Below are 23210 nucleotides of genomic sequence, written 5' to 3'. Positions count from 1 at the left end.
TAACGTAGAAATGTTACAGACCCTAGGCCCCTAGCTAACCTCATTTTTTACAAGATAAACCAACCCAGTTCTCATTTGTGGATGTACTGATGAGTGATAGACCAACATGCTGTTGAAAATGTGGCCATTGTTGGGCATTGTAACTGTATTGCATGGCGCTGGATCCAAAATGGTCTCAGTCCAATGATTTTATTTCTGGGACGAAATGTTAGCCCAGATCACTCGCTGGTTACTGTGTCAGTTGATCCAAACTCCATACATATTGGAAACATGCCTACTGGTTGAAGAATCGGCTGATGGCTGAATTATTGATCACGTTTCATATTCTAGGACAGCGTTAGTGTAGACTGATTGTAGCAGATTGAGGTGTCGATTCAGTCATATGGATCTCGGTCATTGCTGATCAGCGATCAGTGCTTCATGGGTAGCGGTTTCATTTGGTATGCGTCAGTGATGAATGATTGATGTGTTCACAGAGATTTCATTTGTACAGTGTACATAAGTGTAGGAAGCTGTAGAAGTTTGACATTGGTCAAGTTGTCTAAGGTGTTATAGAGGCGGTAGGGTAGCCTAGTGGTTAAAGCGTTTGCTCGTCATGCTGAAGACCCAGGTTCAATTCCCCACCTGGGTACAATGTGTGAAGCCCATTTCTGGTGTCCCCCGGCCCAATATTTCTGGAATATTGCTAAAAGCAGCGTAAAACCATATTCACTCATGGTGTTATAAATAGCTGTGGAGAGTTAAGTCTGGCAACAAGAGCCTGATATTGTGGGTTTGAATCCTGATTATGTCTTGGTTTGTGTGCACCATACCCATGCTAGTGGGTTTCAGTAAGTGGGAAACATCTGAACCCTGAAACCCTACAGACTTCTTCCAACATTAAGTTGACATACTGTGATATAACTGGCGTCCACAGTGTCTCTAAACCCAATACTTTACCAACTCACCCACTGCAATAGTTAAAATCTTTTCTCCGCGGGTGAGAGACTTGAAGCATCTTTAAACATTATATTTAAGTTGTATCAGGGCGGTGAGGTTGCCTAATGGTTAAAGCTCTTCATGTGGAAGACCTGGGTTTGATTTGATTTCCCACATGGGTACAATGTGTGAAGCCCATTTCTGGTGTCCCCAGCCATGATATTGCTGGAATATTGCTAAAAGCAGCGTAAAACCATACTCACTCACTCACTCATATAGTTGTATCATGGCATGTGATGAAGTTCTCAGATGCTTACCACCAAGGTGATCCCAGGACCATGGGCGCTGACAACCAAGATCATTGGAGCCATGACCTGCTCCCTTTGCTGTGGAAACTCTTCTTGTTTTCCCTTCTGTTCACAGTGGTTTCAGTGTTATCACACTGATGGTGGTGGAACAACTCTCCTCTACAGACGTTAAACCCTGATGTGGTGGAACAACTCTCCCCTACAGATGTTAAACCGTGGTATTTACACACAGTTGTCCAAGCTGATAAGAATAATATTGGCCATTAATGCTCTGACCAGTTTGTGGAGGTTGCCACCAGTAAGATTCCTATGGAATGGTTGCAAACTATGGCCTTCACCTTGCTGGGTGATGACTTTTTTTTCGGAAAAGGAGAGTTGAAGTTAGCCCCCTCTGTTGGAGATACTTGACAACAGTATTGAAACCAGTTTGTCCATCTTCATCAATACTGAAAGTGAGTGAGTGAGTGAGTATGGTTTTACTCTGCTTCTAGCAATATTCCAGCATTATCACGGCTGAGGATACCAGAAATGGGCTTCACACATTGTACCCATGTGGGGAATCGAACCTGGGTCTTCAGCATGACGAGCAAATGCTTTAACCACATGGCTACCCCACCGCACCATCAGGAAGCCACTACTTTCATTCAGTCGCTGCATGAAAAGTATTGAACTTTGTATGTGTCAGCTGTTAAGAGTGTGCAGTATATCCTTTGAGAATTTTCCCGCCATGCCTCTTATCAAAGCCATGAATCAGATTCTGGATGTATGTACACCTGTCATATTTGGATGAATTCATGAAGTCACATGAACCATAAGATGGGGTCCCTACTGAGGAAACTGCAATCATTAAGGACATAATACTATCGTGGAGTAAACATCCTAAACCAGCTTGTATCTTAATGTCAGGAATTACCTCATATACACTCATATACACCTCATATACACCTCATATACACTCATATACACTCATATACACACTCATATACACTCATATACATCTCATATACACTCATATACACCTATATACACCCCATATACACTCATATACACCTCATATACACTCATATACACTCATATACACTCATATACACCTCATATACACTCATATACACCTCATATACACTCATATACACTCCATATACACCTCATATACACTCATATACACCTCATATACACCTCATATACACTCATATACACTCATATACACTCATATACACTATATACACCTCATATACACTCATATACACTCATATACACCTCATATACACCTCATATACACTCATATACACCTCAATATACACCTCATATACACTCATATACACTCATATACACCTCATATACACTCATATACACTCATATACACTCATACACTCATATACACTCATATACACTCATATACACTCATATACACTCATATACACCTCATATACACCTCATATACACCTCATATACACCTCATATACACTCATATACACCTCATATACACTCATATACACTCATATACACTCATATACACCTCATATACACTCATATACACCTCATATACACCTCATATACACTCATATACACCTCATATACACTCATATACACTCATATACTCATATACACTCATATACACCTCATATACACCTCATATACACTCATATACACCTCATATACACCTCATATACACCTCATATACACTCATATACACCTCATATACACTCATATACACCTCATATACACTCATATACACTTCATATACACTCATATACACCTCATATACACTCATATACACCTCATATACACCTCATATACACCTCATATACACCTCTATATACACTCATATACACTCATATACACCCCATATATACACTATATATACACTCTCATATACACCTCATATACACTCATATACACCTCATATACACTCATATACACCTCATATACACTCATATACACTCATATACACCTCATATACACTCATATACACTCATATACACTCATACACTCATATACACTCATATACACTCATATACTCATATACTCATATACACCTCATATACACCTCATATACACCTCATATACACTCATATACACCTCATATACACTCATATACACCTCATATACACTCATATACACCTCATATACACTCATATACACCTCATATACACTCATATACACCTCATATACACCTCATATGCACCTCATATACACTCATATACACTCATATACACCTCATATACACCTCATATACACTCATATACACCTCATATACACTCATATACACCTCATATACACCTCATATACACTCATATACACCTCATATACACTCATATACACTCATATACACTCATATACACCTCATATACACTCATATACACCTCATATACACCTCATATACACTCATATACACCTCATATACACTCATATACACTCATATACACTCATATACACCTCATATACACCTCATATACACTCATATACACCTCATATACACCTCATATACACTTCATATACACTCATATACACCTCATATACACTCATATACACCTCATATACACTCATATACACCTCATATACACTCATATACACTCATATACACCTCATATACACTCATATACACCTCATATACACCTCATATACACAACTCATATACACTCATATACACTCATATACACCTCATATACACTCATATACACCTCATATACACTCATATACACCTCATATACACTCATATACACCTCATATACACTCATATACACTCATATACACCTCATATACACTCATATACACTCATACACTCATATACACTCATATACACTCATATACTCATATACTCATATACACCTCATATACACCTCATATACACCTCATATACACTCATATACACCTCATATACACTCATATACACCTCATATACACTCATATACACCTCATATACACCTCATATACACCTCATATACACTCATATACACCTCATATACACCTCATATGCACCTCATATACACTCATATACACTCATATACACCTCATATACACCTCATATACACTCATATACACCTCATATACACCTCATATACACTCATATACACCTCATATACACTCATATACACCTCATATACACTCATATACACCTCATATACACCTCATATGCACCTCATATACACTCATATACTCCATATACTCATATACACCTCATATACACTCATATACACCTCATATACACTCATATACACCTCATATACACCTCATATAACACCTCATACACCTCTATATACACTCATATACACTCATATACTCATATACACCTCATATACACTCATATACACCTCATATACACTCATATACACCTCATATACACCTCATATAACACCTCATACTCCTCATATACACCTCATATACACTCATATACACTCATATACACCTCATATACACCTCATATACACTCATATACACCTCAAATACACCTCATATATGCTCATATACACCTCATATACACCTCATATACACTCATACACCTCATATACACCTCATATACACTCATATACACTCATATACACCTCATATACACCTCATATACACCTCATATACACTCATATACACCTCATATACACCTCATATACACTCATATACACCTCATATACACCTCATATACACCTCATATACACCTCATATACACTCATATACACCTCATATACACTCATATACACCTCATATACACCTCATATACACTCATATACACCTCATATACACTCATATACACCTCATATACACCTCATATAACACCTCATACACCTCATATACACCTCATATACACCTCATATACACTCATATACACCTCATATATACTCATATACACTCATATACACCTCATATAACACCTCATACACCTCATATACACCTCATATACACTCATATACACTCATATGCAGGTTTCCTTCAAAATAAAGGAAGGGGTGTTCTGGAAGAAGGATTATTTTTCTAGGAAAGTATATAGCTGAGCTGGCAGAGAATCCCATTCACAGAGTGTTTGGTGTTCCCCAGTATGTTTACACAGAGTATTTTAGCTGTGAGTTTCATTGAAGGATGCTTGTTTGTGTAGCAGAGCTTTATACACACCTGCAGGGGACTGCATTCCAATGGAACCACCCTCAACACCTCCATCATTACCCAGGAACCATCCCCACTACCTCCATCATTCCCCAGGAACCATCCCCGCCACCTCCATCATTCCCCAGGAACCATCCCCGCCACCTCCATCATTACCCAGGAACCATCCCCGCCACCTCCATCGTTACCTGGCAACCACCCCCACTACCTCCACCATTCCCCAGGAACCATCCCCGCCACCTCCATCATTCCCCAGGAACCATCCCCGCCACCTCCATCATTCCCCAGGAACCATCCCCGCCACCTCCATCGTTACCTGGCAACCACCCCCACTACCTCCACCATTCTCCAGGAACCACCCCCACTACCTCCATCATTCCCCAGGAACCACCCCCACTACCTCCATCATTCCCCAGGAACCATCCCCACTACCTCCATAATTCCCCAGGAACCATCCCCGCCACCTCCATCATTCCCCAGGAACCATCCCCGCCACCTCCATCATTCCCCAGGAACCATTCCCGCCACCTCCATCATTCCCTAGGAACCATCCCCGCCACCTCCATCGTTACCTGGCAACCACCCCCACTACCTCCATCATTCCCAAGGAACCATCCCCGCCACCTCCATCATTCCCCAGGAACCATCCCCGCCACCTCCATCGTTACCTGGCAACCATCCCCACTACCTCCATCATTCCCCAGGAACCATCCCCACCACCTCCATCGTTACCTGGCAACCACCCCCACTACCTCCATCATTCCCCAGGAACCATCCCCGCCACCTCCATCGTTACCTGGCAACCACCCCCACTACCTCCATCATTCCCCAGGAACCATCCCCACCACCTCCATGGTTACCTGGCAACCACCCCTGCCACCTCAATCGATACCCAGCAACCACTCTCTCCATTTCCATCATTCCCCAGGAACCATCCCTGCCACGTCCATAGTTACCCAGCAACCACCCACGTCATCCCCATCGTTACGTGACAACCATCCCTGCCAACTTCATCATAACCCGACAACCACCCCTGCCAGCTCCATCGTTTCCTGGCAACCACCCCTGCCTCCTCCATCCTTACCCAGCAACCGTCCCACCTTAAAAAGAACAACTTGTCTCTCTAAAGGCTGGCATCCTTAGTATTGTCCACTTATCTAGACCGCCTCCGTGGTGTAGGGGTTAGAGCATCCGCCCGGAGAGCGGAAGGTCGCGGGTTCCATCCCCAAAAGACGTTAAAATATGGTACTTGTTGGTCCCTGCCTGGTGCTCGACATTAATGGGTACAACAAGGACTGGTCGGCTCGGAGTCAGTATAATGTGTCTGAGTGGGGTATTCATGCTTCACTGCGGCATGGTATCTTAGTGGGCTAAGCACTATAAAACCAGCTTAAGTCTGGGCAAGTACAAGCAGCCGCACATACACATACACACGCATGCACGTCGTCATATGAGCGAAATATTCTCAAGCATGACGTTAAACCCAATTTCACCTCACCTCACTTACCTAGACTTGCCTCTTTAATGGATAGATTTAATATATACATCCATTGGATGATCGTTCAGTACAACCTTGGAGCATTAGGCTACCATCCGTCCATTCCCTCAGCCAGGAAAGATCTTACATGAGTATGTAAGTGAAAGTTCTCAATATGCCTAATGCAAACTGCTGATGGTGTGCATGGCGACAGGTCGGCATGGAAATTTAATTACACTTGTCGGTCTTGGAATTTAGGCTAGTTTCTCATGCCTTTCATGAGATGATGAAACTATCGATTTCTTACCTGATTGAGTCAAGCTTGTCTTGCTGGTCAACATGGATCTCAGTGAATCGTGCTGTAAGGAAAGGTTGCATTGATGTCGTGGGGGTAGCGACTATTATCTGATGTTACGGGGGGAGCGATTATTATTTGATGTCACGAGGATAGCGATTATTATTTAATGTCACGGGGTAGCGATTATTATTGTCCCCTGCCGCAACGCGGAACGGGGGACTATGTATTCAGCGGCGTCCGTACGTCCCGATTCTTGTTAACACGATATCTCATGAACTGTTGTACCCAATGTCTTCACATTTGGTGACAGCCTACATTGGGAGATTACGCAGACACCATTATTTTCAAGGTCACCACGACACTTTGACCACTTTTCAAACTCTTGTTAGTGTGATATCTCATGAACTGTTGTACCCAATGTCTTGAAATTTGGTGACAGCCTACATTAGGGGATTGCAAAGACACCAGACGATTTGGGTGACCTTGACCTTATTTTCAAGGTCACCACGACACTTTGACCACTTTTCAAACTCTTCTTACCACGGCAACTCATGAACTGTTGTACCCAATGTCTTGAAATTTGGTGACAGCCTACATTGGGGGATTACGCAAACACCAGTTGATTTTGGGTGACCTTGACCTTATCTTCAAGGTCACCACGACACTTTTCACACTTTTAACTCTTGTTAACGCGATATCTCATGGACTGTTGTACCCAATGTCTTCAAATTTGGTGACAGTTTACATTGGGGTATTACACAGACACCAGTTTATTTGGGTGACCTTGACCTTATCTTCAAGGCCACCATGATACTTTGACCGCTTTTGAAAGGCGATATCTCATAAAACATTGCACCCAATGTTTTCAAGTATGTTGACAGCCTACATTGGGTGATTATGCAGACACCAGTCATTTCAGGCATCTTGTATGTGACCCAAAATTAAAAAGTAGTGAATATAGATATTCCATTCTTTAGCGGCGGGGGACATTGCCACATCAGTGGCAAACACTTGTTGCAATTGTCATGGGGTAGCGATTATTATTTGATGTCACGGAGGTAGTGATTATTATTTGATGTCGGGGGGATTAGCGATTGTTATTTGATGTTGTGGGGGTAGCGATTATTATTTGATGTCGCTGGGCTAGCGATTATTATTTTATGTCACGAAGGTAGCGATAATTATCTGATGTCACGGGGTAGCGATTATTATTTGACGTTGGGGCATTAGCGATTATTAATTGATGTCACAGAGGTAGCGATTATTATTTGATGTTGGGGGTAGCGAGTATTATTTGATGTCGCGGGGTAGCGAGTATTATTTGATGTCACGAGGGTAGCGATTATTATCTGATGTCACAGGGTAGTGATTATTTATTTGATGTTGGGGGGGGTATTAGCGTTTATTATTTGATGTCACGGGGTAGCGATTATTATTTTATGTCGCGGGGGTAGCGATTATTATTTAATATCGCGGAGGTAGCGATTATTATTTGATGTCACGCGGGAAGCGATTATTATTTTCTGTCGCGGGGGTAGCAATTATTTTTTTGATGTCGCGGGGGTAGCGATTATTATTTGATGTTGTGAGGGTAGCGATTATTATTTGATGTTGCAGGGGTAGCGATTATTATTTGATGTTGTGGGGGTAGCGATTATTATTTGATGTTGTGGGGGTAGAGATTATTATTTGATGTTGTGGGGGTAGCGATTATTATTTGATGTTGCAGGGGTAGCGATTATTATTTGATGTTGTGAGGGTAGAGATTATTATTTGATGTTGCGGGGGTAGCGATTATTATTTCATGGGTGATCAAGGGCCAGTTATGATTGGAATGACAATGTTGATACATGGAGACACTGTTCCTATGGTAACTCCCTTTTTTATTCGAGGCTAATCTGCAAAGAAATTTGTCTCATGTTATTTGATTTACACCGCTGTTACTGTGAGGTAAAGAAGAGAAGGATGGGTGAAGTTGATGGTGATGTAAGATGTGTGTGCGTGAAAGAATTGATTTCTCATTTGATCACATTGGAACAGATCGGTTTTGAGGCTTTCGAAATAGGTATTGTCTAAATATGTATATATTATGTTTTTACTTGTCTGATAACAAAATTATCTCTTTATGTAACCTGACAAAACTTATATTTTCATGAGTGATGTTGGGCTGTGATGGGTACAGGTCAGGTCAGTTGTAGATGGATTATGATAGGAAGAAGGACGATAACTGAAACTTGTTGACAAGGATACACAACTCTGGTTATATGTATATGTGACCGCCCCCGTGGTGTAGTGGTTAGAGTGGCCGCCCAGAGAGCGGAAGGTTGCGGGTTCGATCCCCGACCGCGTTATATCAAAAAGACGTTAAAATATAGTACTTGTTGGTCCCTGCCTGGCGCTCTGCATTAATGGGTACAACAAGGACTGGTCGACTCGGAGTCAGTATAATGAGTCTGAGTGGGGTATTCGTGCTTCACTGCGGCATGGTATCTCAGTGGGCTAGCACTATAAAACCAGCTTGAGTCTGGGCTAGTACAAGCAGCCACATACACATACACACGCATGCATGTCGTCATATGAGCGAAATATTCTCAAGCACGACGTTAAACCCAATTTCACCTCACCTCATCTGTATATGTGGCAGTGGTAGGCCAGTCTAATGGATAGCACTTCCGGGACATTTACCTTGGTGGGCCTAAAATGGTAACAGAATTACTTTTATGAGGCACATTTTTGAAAATACATCACCTGAGCCAGGTATTGACAAATGGGTACTCATCTGTAATATGTTTAGACCATCACAGCCCTCAGATCCACTGACAATTTACTGGCCATATACTGCTGAGATCCCCTACTCACCTACATGCTTAGTGATCTAGTAGCTCACCGATACCATCACTTAGTGATCTAGTAGCTCCCGATACCATCACTTAGTGATCTAGTAGCTCACCGATACCATTACTTAGTGATCTAGTAGCTCACCGATACCATCACTTAGTGATCTAGTAGCCCACCGATACCATCACTAGTTCAACCACTTACACATCCACTCACTATTTCACCCATTCACTAACTGACTCACCAAGTCGTCAAGACAAGGCATAACTAGCTAGTCTTAGTGGCGAACTCACCCACTAATCCTCTGTCACTCTCCCACTGATCCACAGACATGCTCTGACAGTAGCCCACCAATCTCATGTCAGGTCCACCTATCCTCTCACTAAATAACTGACACCCTGTGGAGGTCCGGGTTAGAATGAACCTTCAGTTACAAACCCATGTCGTAAAAGGCGACTAACGGGATCGGGTGGTGAGGTTTGCTGACTTGGTTGACACATGGCATCGGTTCCCAATTGCGCATATCGATGCTCATGCTGTTGATCACTGGATTGTCTGGTCCAGACTCGATTATTTACAGACCAACACCATATAGCTGGAATATTGCTGAGTGCGGCGTAAAACTCAACTCACTCACTCACTAACTGACACCCATTAATCCACTGACACTCATGAGTCAGCTTGCGAAGTTGCCTACTCATCTCCTGGCATTCTAATAAAACAAAGTCTCCCTAACCTACTGATACCCAGTAAGTCACAAACACCCTCAACTACTTGCCCACTACTCCACTGCCATGACCCTTGATTTCTACCCATTAATCCACTGCAACACCCCCTAATCTTTTAACCGCTCATTTAATCTTTTCCTGTGCTGATAAAATAGAGAATAGTAATCACTTTGAGCATCTCCAATAAATCTTTTAATATTCAAATTTATGGCAAGATTTCTTCATCGCTATATTCTTTTGATGTCTCAAAATTAAATAGAAGGCAGCATTGGAAAGTTTCAGCTCTCCAGTAGAAAGATATTCCTTTCATGCGCTGTTCTTCAGAACCCCCCCCCTCATCGGTTAGAGTTCTATAATATAGTGCAACACAAAACCATATGACAAGACTGTGTCATAAATAGAATGCCTCTCAAAGCCCTGGTAGAATTGTCCTCTCTTCTATTGTGTAAAGTAATATGATTCTGTGACTTTTATGACCATATAAATCAAGACAAGCCAATGGTTCCATCTTGTCTGAGTACACAACTGAGAGAACGGTTTTGATGGCGATATGACCAGGAAATATGGCCACTGCACCTTTCACAGAGAACATTTTCTGAGGTAAAATTGATTCCAGAAGAGTATGTAATTCTTGACACTGCAAAAAAATATGGCTCTAAAATTGTATAACGTACATGTTTGATGTTATGAAATATAATATTCAAGTTATGACAATGTGTGGTAGAATGTGAGGAAGCTTCTATTTGTTTTCTCGATTGGGGGTCTGGGAAGTCGTAAGAAAGCAACTCAATTTACAAGCTGTCAGACACTGGCAGAATACCTGTTGATTAAAGTATTGAGAGTCTGTCTGGTGAGGCAACATTGGGAGTTGGGCATTGGCAGTGGTAAATTGCATCACAATCAAGTGACAATCGGGATGATTTCAATTACAACACTGAGGAGGAAGGGGGTCCTTAAGATTCGTGGGGGAACTTTGTGGCCATGGAATCAAGACCTCATGGCCACTCGGGGTCAGATGGTTCATAAGAATGAGTGATTGAGTTGGGTTTCGCGCCACTTTTAGCAATATTCCTGCAGTAACATTGCAGACACCAGAAATGAGATTCACACACTGTGCCCATGTGGGGAATTGAACCCAGATCCTCAAAATGACAAGCAAACGCTTTAACCACTGGGCTACCAAGCCGCCCCCGAATGACCACATGGGTACAGTGTGTGAAGCCCATTTCTGTTGTCCCTGATATTCTGGTGATATTGCTGGAATATTGCTAAAAGCAGCATAAAACTAAACTCACTCACTCTCTCACTCACCCTGTACAGTACAGTACAGTACAGTACTATACTAATTCATATGTACAAATTACCACCCGTCCCATCCTTCTTGACCAATCATGGACAAATTGAACAATCACATTTCGTCTTGCGGTTAGTTTTTATTAACAATTAAATTTTGAAACCAGAGAGGATGGGTTTGGTGCTGACAAACCAATGATTGCAATCAAGCAAACCTGGGATTCAAACCCATGGCGATACGATCATACCCAAGGGACACAACTCTGCATAATGTATCCTGGCTCCCTAGGCAACAGGCTGTTATTGCCCTGACATATATGTTGATCTGTGTATATAAGATTGCATTCACAGAATAACAACAACTGTCATTAGAAACACATTTTGACAAGGCATCGGTTACTGAGGTGAACACATGCCCAGAGGAGATATCATGAAAACAGGGATGTGATATATCAGAAGCGATGAAGTACATCGCAGGTACGTGTTCGTCATTCAGCCAGGGAGCTGGGGCTGTAGCGGCGTTGTGTAGACTGAAGGGTTGTGGTACACATGGGAAATAGAAGCTTGATCTGCCCCAGGAGAGATGTTGTTGTTTTTTCCTGTATATTGTTTTGTGTGGGAAATGTTGGCAAGTACATGGGCCCAGCCACCATGTTGTAACGTTTAGACTGAGGTGGAAGATGAACAGCAGGGTGTGGGGGTGAAGCTGGTTGACCCTGGGGGTCAGACCGTTCATGTTCCAGTAAATGTGGGGATGTTAATGGGTAGCGGACAGGTCCTGGAGTAAAAGCCTGTAATATGCCTGAATCTTGAGTGGATGTGTATGGAAATGGAAATTAACCATTATTCAGTTATTCAAGAGTCCTAGGTGACAGGACTTATAATTTCTGTTTAAACCCAGTTATGTTAAGGCTGAATAACAAGAAGTGTCATTTCTAAATTTCTGTACTTGTGCTAGGCCAAATGTAGAGATAACATCATTATCAGGTAACATGATACACCAGGCCTTATCACCCATACTGCATATCCTGATCATGTTGAACATCAGTGCTTGTCACCGTCCATTAAACCATGTGGTTAATACTCATGCAGTTGGTCTATGAACATGTGGACACTGTTTCAACAGCGGGGGTAATTAGGTGTTCTTGTTTGTTTTAGTAACCTGATACATTCTGTGTCTAGTTCCACATTGACAAGAATCTCTGAGGGTGGATCGGAGTTGTCATACCAAATGGACTATCTGGTGATAACGCTTTATACTGCTTAAACTGAGTAGATCCTAAAAGATCGAACTTTTCTAAGACCGGGTTTTGGCCTAGGACTATCTGGTAGAACACAGTTTGAGATCGAACCCCAGACCTTCCATTCTCCAGACAGACACTCTGTCCACAAGACCATCAGGGAGGTCAAGTGTTGTTAGATGTAAGGGTATAACATCCATTTGTAGTGAAAGAGTATGGAAAGGCTTTGTGTGAGCTTTGGTTTGGGACATATTGGTTGTTTGAGCTAAATGGTTGGGGGAATTGCACTTATGAGCCATCCATGATCCAAGGGGAAGGCACATTTGCGTTAAGGCATTGCAACAGGGAAAAGTTTAATGAGAGACCTTCTCATAAAACAGAATTAGAATAATGACGGTCATCAGTCCATGTTGTAATATGGGAGTTATAATCATCTTTTGGCCAAGTTTGGATGGGAACAAGGAAGGTACATGACCTTTGAAACAGGGATAAGTTATAAGTGAACTAGAGACTCCTTTGACAAACAATCTTAGGACTATGACTGCCATAATACCATGTTGAAATATGGGAGTTGTGATCATCTGGGGGTAAGTTTGTGGATGGGAGCATGGAAGGTAAAGCATGGAAGGTAAATGATGATAGAGCTGTATCACATATGCTCACGGTCAAAGCGATTGTTTCTGATGTAAAGATACAGACCAGGGGATCAAGTTGACAAGGCTTATGCTATATGTACATGTTGTATTTATGGCTAATTGTAAACCACATACCTACTACCACAGATTATACGTGAAGGTCCGGGTTAGAATATTGATCTCCAGTAACCCATGCTTGTCGCAAGAGGCGACTAACGGGATCGGGTGGTCAGGCTCGCTGACTTGGTTGATACATGTCATCGGTTCCCAATTGCACAGATCGATGCTCATGCTGTTGATCACTGGATTGTCTTGTCCAGACTTGATTATTTACAGATCGCCGCCATATAGCTGGAATATTGCTGAGTGTGGCGTAAAACTCAACTCACTCATGTCACTCACTACCACAGATAGATGTCTTGCAACATTATCGAGATGGACGTTTCTGCGCCATGCTCTCTGATGTACACTGGTACAGGCACAGAGCAGAAAATAGAATGTTCCAGTCCATGATCCTCTCATTGTGTACACAAGCAGGTATATCTGATGCAGATGTTCGACACATTCACCTGCCACAAGCTGAGGAAACAGCCATGCCTGCTCACTGCAACAAGTGGTCCAACTGTTCCACTATTGCTGTCTGTGACTTTCAGCACTAATCTGAAGTCTGAGTCTAGAAATATCTTGTCTTTCAAGCTCAGTTAATGATACAATTACTAAATGTCCGAACCTGTATTGTCTGAAGAAAGTTTGGGCTGGTAGACTTAAATGTTTTTGTGAGTTGTGTTTATTTGTGCTACAATCTTGAAACCTGTAGCCAACATTTGATTGCCGAAAATATAGAATCCTGAACAACATTTGGTTGGAGGTGTCAGTGCTTAGAATCAATTATTAATATTATAATTTACGCCTCAAAATGTTGTTTGGGGTGATAACAAGTTTTATAATGCTTTCTGATGATTTGGCAAGAGCCCTCTTACTTCACAAATACCCTTGAAGGTCCGGGTTAGAATTGATCTTCCACAACCCATGCTTGTCGTAAGAGGCAACTAACGGGATCGATTGGTGAGGCTGAATGACTTAAGACATGTCATCATATCCCAATTGCATGAATTTCAAATACTGTTGATCACTGGATTGTCTGGTCCACATTGGAATATTGCTGAGTGAGGTGTTAAACAACAAACAAACAAAAATACTTCACAAAGAAGCTTCACATCATCAGCTATTGGCTTTCTTTTTGATAGGGGGTACCAATTAAAACAATGCCAATTATCTTGCCTCACACATAAATGTCGTTTTCTGATTGGCTGAGCGCTCTTCTATTATTTCAATGTCCCCCTCGTTTACAAGCAATTAACAGTTTCGATGTACCCCCTGGGAATGCCGAACTCATTTGGTACTTTGTGGTAGTAATTCTTTATCTCGAATAACATTGAATCACGTATGATGTACAGAAATTACCGATGTTTTGTGAATGCAAATCTATGGAAGGGAGATAACTCTAAATTTGTTTTTCTTGTCGTCTTGTCGTCTGGTACTCCATACTATGATCCGATACCCGTGCTTCAAACAATTCAAAATTACCATTGAGGTGTTCGGTAAGATAAATATGTTGTTCACTGGGTTGATGTACCCTCGATGTTTCTTTATGTTCCCCTCGCCCTTCAGACAAACATAAACATACATCGAGGGTACATCAGCCCATGTCCCCCTCGAGACCAGTGAACAACTTATAATGTCATCAGATTGAAACCCATCTGACATGAGTCACCATCCGCTGCCACTCTGACAACAATAGTACTGCAGTGTGATGTCAGGCAACAGATACATAATAATAATAATAATGTGTCCATTTATATAGCGCCAATCTCCACACTAGGTATGCTCATAGCGCTTACAATCAAGGCACAGCACATTATTACCCCGGATAACCCAAGCTGCCTGTTAGGCGCTAGAAGGTTATAGTCATATGACTGTTTTCCACCGGGTACCCATTTTCCTGCTGGGTGAACAGAGACAATTTTGAACAAACTCACTTGCCTAAGGTGAGACCACATGTGTCACATGTGTAACATGTGCTTCGTTGTGGGGCAGGACTCAAGTCCTAGAAACTCTCAGGAGTCAAGCTGCCAAACACGGTCACCCATCCAAGGACTCTCCGAGCTCGACGCTGCTTAACTTCACCGATTTGTGACCTGAGCTTTGAGCACAGGACCACGCGCCACCACACTGTTTATAGGCATATTGTATGAGTAACAGTTACTATCAGAAGAGCAGGATATGCTAACCCTTTATGCTTTACCCAACACCTGGTGTCATCACTGATTGTCTTTGGCATTGGGGTAGCCTAGTGGTTAAAGCATTTGCTCGTCATGTCAAAGACCCGGGTCAATTCCCCACATGGTTACACTCACTCACTCACAGATTTTCGGTGAACCATTCATATTGTTTTCACCACCAATTTGCCTTTATGCTCAATGGAATCTGTTTTCTAGTTATTTTAAACTGTATTTTCTCTTGATTTTTATAACTATTTGTATTCTTACAATCTATGTTACAATAAAGTGTTGTGTTCCAGGTCTGGTGAAGCTTAGCGTCCACTGCATGACTGGCAAGAGGGTGGCCATCAAGATAGTCAACAGGGAGAAGCTCAGCGAGTCCGTCCTCATGAAGGTCAGTATGTCAGCACCATGCCGCACCTTTCACCATTCATGCAGATACACGCACATGTGCATAAAGCAGAGTGGTTTGGTCAGTTTTTATTAAGACCAACGACTCTCTTGATAATATTTTTTAGAATCCAAGACAAAAAATATGGGAGTGTGGTAGCCTAGTGGTTAAAACATTCGCTCTTCACGCCGAAGATCTGGGTTCGATTCCCCACAATGTGGTACAATGTGTGAAGCCCATTTCTGGTGTATCCGACGATGATATTGCTGGAATATTGCTAAAAGCAGCGTAAATCTAAACTGACTCCCATATGTAATATTAAAGGAAAGACATTATCACCGGATACAAACTGGTTTCACCGACCGTGTGGCACCCTTTACTCACATGTAGGATGGCGTATTTTATATCTGTTATGTACTGCATGTATCCAAGCTCAAACTGGGATTAACAGTAACAATGGCAGCTTTAAGGTCCATCAGACTCGGAGCATGGTAACTTGGTTATGAACCGCCATATAGTGAGAATATTACCGAGTGCCGTTTTATATATATGTATTTACCTTTTACTGTATTTATGTGCTTTTGCTATATATATGTACATTTTAAAAATATTCTCTCAAAATCCTTTTGGGTGGCTCATATATTTTGATGGTGATAGTACAATGTATATTTTATAATAATATGTGAGGTGAGCCTGTAATATACTGTCTGTCTGTGTCTGTCTGTCTGTCTGTCTGTCTGTGCATCTGTCTGTCTGAAGGTCTGTCTGTGTGTGTGTGTGTGTGTCTGTCTGTCTGAACGTCACACCGAAGACCCGGGTTCGAATCCCCACATGGGTATAATGAGTGAAGCCTATTTCTGGTGTCCCCTGCCGTGATATTGGTGGAATATTGCTAACAGCGGCGTAAAACCAAACTCAGTCAGTCAGTCAGTCTGTCTGAAGGTCTGTCTGTGTGTGTGTCTGTATTTCTGCCTGTCTGTCGGTTTGTCTGTGTGTGTGTGTCTGTCTGGAGGTCTGTGTGTCTGTCTGTCTGCATTAAATAGGTAACAAATGAAAGTAATGAACAAGTTCAACTGTGACATGTCCAACAAGTGATTTAACATCCACCAACATGTGGGGCATTTTCAAGATGACTAACCAGTAAGGGATGGGTATTGCTAAAAATATTTCATTGCGATATGAGCTGGCATATTGCGAAATGTGAAAACCTTAATTTTATTAATGAAGAAAGTTTTGCGGGGGGATATAGTCGTCACCTCGTCCGTCTGTCCATCCGTCCCTCCGTAATCATTTTGTTTCCGGAGCATAACTCAAAACACGTTCAATATTTTTCAACAAAACTTGGTAGATACATCAAACAAAACCTAAAGTGGTGCCTTTTGCTATTTGCAGGTTTATGTCATTTATATTTTTCTTGGTTTCCATGGAAACGTTTCTTACTTAGTCTCAAAAGGGAGGGGTGGGCTTCGTTTCCGGATCACAACTCGAAAACCGTTCAATATCTTTCTACAAGACTTGACATATATATCAAACAGATCTTGAAGTATTGCCTTTTTTCTATTTGCAGATATTTGGCATTTTTATTTTTCATGGAAACAATAGTCCAAACAAATCAAGTTGGACTTGAAGTAACTGTCAGTTGATTTGTTCTTTCAAATTTATGGGGGTCGGGGGGATTTGTCATCTCCTGATGACTCTTGTTGTTATTACATGCACTTCAACAGTCAACACATGTCATATTGTTGGTGCTCAAAGTTCAGAACAGGAAACCAAAAACCAGCTGCAAGATATGGCATTATTCTAATCCCCTTAAAATGTCTTCATACTCAAAAGTTCGCTGGCTAGCCAATCAGTGTGTAAGTCGATGTGGAAAGAGGAAACAAGTGAAGAACATTATCACATAACAACATTATCCTAAAATCCTTTAGGCTTTAAGTGTTCAAAAGACCTTTAGATTATGCAATGTTTTTCACAATTAACTGCTTTCCAATATATTTTCAAACTAAAATTCTTCCAAATAGAAGATTTCCCCGTGTGATTTGGACACAAGTAAACCTGGCGTCTGCCATCTTGCTTTGTTTAGCCAGTTACCGATGACACGATGAACACTCTAATTACGTTGGTTTGACAATTTTTTTCATTTAGCTCATATAATCTGAAAAAATTACCACTTAACAGTATAAAATGCCTTCATTTTACAAAAGAAATAATGAAATTAGAAATAAAAATTAATAAACTTCCGAAGATTACCGATCAGGCCAACTGAAACACAAGAGCGTATCGTGAGAACCAGTTCACGAAATATGTATTGCGATATATTGTATTGGGAAACTTGATGTTTGATTTATTGGTTAACCGGTAATAGTGCACAACCCTAGTAACCAATTAGATAGTTTCGTTGACAAGTACTGATCATTTCATCCATCATCCCGAAAACCTTGTACAACAATATCATGGGTTCTCAAAACTACATGGTTTAAATTCATATGCAGACAATTTCATCCCATAATAAGATCTACTAGGAATTAGGAAGCATTCATTGTCAAGAAATAGTGATTATTCCCCCCAGAAGAAGCTATGACATGCATGTCTTGCACCAAAGGAACCCACCGTGATTGCCATTAACTGCTACAACTGTCATTTCAGTACTTCTTATATCAGTTGATCTTTGGTAATGAAGACAGATTCAATAGACCTAATAAAGTAAAAAAAAAATCAAAGTTGGAGAAACTGCCATTGATTGACCTTATTTTTAAAATCTATCCCAAAATTCAATACGTTTTTTATCACTATGGAAACCGAACAATAATTAGCCCCAAAGGGAGTTTGGGAGGTTTGAGTAACTTGTAAGGGAAATAGGCAGTTTTTGTTGGTAAGGAGGTGATCAGAAAGAATTTGAAGGAATGTGATTACTTAGCTTTGTGATATTTGCTGATAAGATTACTTTGGGAGGAAAGAGTGTGTGATTGACTTGAAGATATGCGACAAAGTTTTGAAACTAATAAACCAGTGCAAAATTGGTTTTGGTTAATAAGAACACTGTTAGATTATGTCCGTAATTGAGTTTGTAGAGGTTATTTACATTGTGGACAAAAGTGCTGAGTCGGTGCATTTACTGGTGCCTGGTTCAAGACATGGACACATCTGTTCGTCAGAAATAATGAGGTTACAGTTTAGTGCATCGTGAAAACTTTCCCTTACATTGATTCTCCGGGGCGATTCCTGGTTAGAATTGGGCTACAGCAAAATGTAATGGTCTTGGGTGTGAGTGAGTGAGTGAGTTTAGGGTTATGCAGCACTCAGCAATATTGCAGCTATGGGTTGGCAGTGTGTAATAATCGAGTCTGGACCAGACAATCCAGTGATCAACAGCATGAGCAACCATCTACGCAATTTGGATACGATGACATGTCAACCAAGGCAGCAAACCTGACCACCCTATCCCGTTAGTTGGCTCTTACGACAAGCATGGGTTTCTGATGACCAATTCTAACCCGCATCTTCACGGGTCCAATGGATGCGACCAAATGGGTCGTGTGGTCAGGCTGCGTTAATCTTGTATCATCACACCCTGACTCTGTATTGTTGCTCAACCATGCTTGTCGTAAGAGGCGACTAACGGGATCGGGTGGTCAGGCTCGCTGACTTGGTTGACACGTGTCATCGGTTCCCAGTTGCGTAGACCGATCCTCATGCTGTTGATCACTGGATTGTCTGGTCCAGACTCAATTATTTACAGACCGCCACCATATAGCTGGAATACTGCTGAGTGTGGCGTTAAACTAAACTCACTCACTCACTCACTGTATTGTGATAGCCATAGGTGCATAGCTGAGTATTTACGTCCAGCTGCCATCTAGCTGGAATAGTGTTGAGTTAAATGTTAAGCAGCAAACATGTTTTGAAACAATTACATGATTGACACATATAATGGAGCTCAAATTAATTGTAAAGAAACTAATGCGTACAATACTTCTTTGTATTTAGTTTGGTTGATTCATTTCTGCAGTAGGACAGATGATATGGGCCCTTTTTGTTCAACTAGTAATGGTGAAAGTTTAAAATATTATGAACATTTTTGACACATTTTGTCTGAAATATGTATTTGATGTTAAATACATACAAAATTTGAAAAGAAAGAAAAATATATTTGTCATTCATTGAACACATCTGTGATTTTTTAGTGATAAGCCCATTACCTGAATAAACCAGATCTTGTGAGCTATAACTGCTTTATCTTACCTAGTCCTTCAGTTTGGTTGGTATATCTCTCGTATCCCCTAGATGATTGAATACTGTACCTTATCCAGACAAGCATCGAATTTTCATGGATCGTGTTGCCTCCTCACTGTCGACTCAGTGTATCTTTCACCTCTTATTAGAAACATTTTCGCTTAGTCTCAAATGTGTCAGAGCAAGGTATTTAGTTCAGGGAAAAATAGTTGCAACAGGCAGTAGATATTTTGACACTACAGAGTAACTACATGAGATAGATAATAGATTGAAGTTAAAAAGTGAGAAGTCCATTTCTGGTGTCCCCCACCATGATATTGTTGGAACATTGCTAAAAGTGGCGTGAAACCATACTCACTCACTCACTCATGTGAGTGTATGCCTGTTTCTCCAGTTTCAGACATCAGACAGCTGACACTTGTATGACGTCAGTTACATGTCAGCGGTCATGAGCATATATTGCAGTGACCCCTTGACCATTGAAGCTCAAACTATTCTTGACACCCAATCGTTTTTAAGTGGCCCAGATTCAATATTCAATATGGCTGCTTTGGTAGCCATATTGATAAACCTATTTATGGCTCTTACTCTGCTACTCATTCAAAGTGTAAAGAAATTTGGTTTGTGTTTAGTTAGTTCTGACATTCGTTTTTTCAGGATAGTTTACAATTGTTGTAATTTTGCATTTGGTATGAAATTCCACCAAATGTATATCTGACTCACTATATTTTTTGTCTGAAATTACCAGACTGGTGAACTTGTAATGGAATGATATTTTGCTCAAATCATTTGATGTTGGTTTTAGGTTTTAGTTCTCAGTATTTATGCCCTAAATGTTTCAACATCAATGCTGAAGGTACCATTTCATATGCATATCCAGGCGGAATAAGGTGCGATGGAACTATATTCTCCATTTCTGTTCGATATGCACTGACTGTTCCGCTCTGTTGAAAGAAACTGTTTGTAATTCTGTGGTCGAACTCTTCGGTTTTGATGTTGAAGACCAAACAGAGCCACAGATCCTGATTCAATTTGCTGGCTTGAATCATCAAAGGGATGGAAATTCACATCCAAGCTTACAGGATTATCTGTGGTCCAGTTAGAACTAACTCTATCACTGTGGTCCAGTTAGAACTAACTCTATCACTGTGGTCCAGTTAGAACTAACTCTATCACTGTGGTCCAGTTAGAACTAACTCTATCACTGTGGTCCAGTTAGAACTAACTCTATCACTGTTGTCCAGAAATAACTCTATCACTGTGGTCCAGAACTAACTCTATCACTGTGGTCCAGTTAAGAACTAACTCTATCACTGTGGTCCAGTTAGAACTAACTCTATCACTGGGGTCCAGTTAGAACTAACTCTATCACTGTGGTCCAGTTAGAACTAACTCTATCACTGTGGTCCAGTTAGAACTAACTCTATCACTGGGGTCCAGTTAGAACTAACTCTATCACTGTGGTCCAGTTAGAACTAACTCTATCACTGTGGTCCAGTTAGAACTAACTCTATCACTGTGGTCCAGTTAGAACTAACTCTATCACTGTTGTCCAGAAACTAACTCTATCACTGTGGTCCAGAACTAACTCTATCACTGTGGTCCAGTAAGAACTAACTCTATCACTGTGGTCCAGTAAGAACTAACTCTATCACTGGGGTCCAGTTAGAACTAACTCTATCACTGTGGTCCAGTTAGAACTAACTCTATCACTGTGGTCCAGTTAGAACTAACTCTATCACTGTGGTCCAGTTAGAACTAACTCTATCACTGGGTCCAGTTAGAACTAACTCTATCACTGTGGTCCAGTTAGAACTAACTCTATCACTGTGGTCCAGTTAGAACTAACTCTATCACTGTGGTCCAGTTAGAACTAACTCTATCACTGTGGTCCAGTTAGAACTAACTCTATCACTGTGGTCCAGTTAGAACTAACTCTATCACTGTGGTCCAGTTAGAACTAACTCTATCACTGTGGTCCAGTTAGAACTAACTCTATCACTGTGGTCAGTTAGTTACTAACTCTATCACTGTGGTCCAGTTAGAACTAACTCTATCACTGTGGTCCAGTTAGAACTAACTCTATCACTGTGGTCCAGTTAGAACTAACTCTATCACTGTGGTCCAGTTAGAACTAACTCTATCACTGTGGTCCAGTTAGAACTAACTCTATCACTGTGGTCCAGTTAGAACTAACTCTATCACTGTGGTCCAGTTAGAACTAACTCTATCACTGTGGTCCAGTTAGAACTAACTCTATCACTGTGGTCCAGTTAGAACTAACTCTATCACTGGGGTCCAGTTAGAACTAACTCTATCACTGTGGGTCCAATCACTGTTCAGTTAGACTAACTCTATCTCTCTCCAAGTTAGAACTAACTGTGGTCCAGTTAGAACTAACTCTATCACTGTGGTCCAGTTAGAACTAACTCTATCTCTGTGGTCCAGTTAGAACTAACTCTATCACTGTGGTCCA

The 23210-nt window shown here is 41.1% G+C and overlaps 1 protein-coding gene across 1 annotated transcript in view; it reads left to right on the top strand.

The window, feature by feature from the left end:
• Positions 1-23210, top strand: part of LOC124286766 (serine/threonine-protein kinase BRSK2-like) — a 159680-nt gene that overhangs the window by 60611 nt on the left and 75859 nt on the right. Inside the window, 1 exon segment of the mRNA XM_046723203.1 lies at positions 16410-16504. Coding sequence (XP_046579159.1) covers positions 16410-16504 — 95 coding nt within the window.

This window comes from Haliotis rubra, unplaced genomic scaffold, assembly GCF_003918875.1.
Source record: "Haliotis rubra isolate DU_JTF1 unplaced genomic scaffold, ASM391887v1 Scf390, whole genome shotgun sequence".
Lineage (NCBI taxonomy): Eukaryota > Metazoa > Mollusca > Gastropoda > Lepetellida > Haliotidae > Haliotis > Haliotis rubra.
Note: the sequence above shows the minus strand (reverse complement) of the source record. Positions and strands in the feature narration are given on the sequence as shown.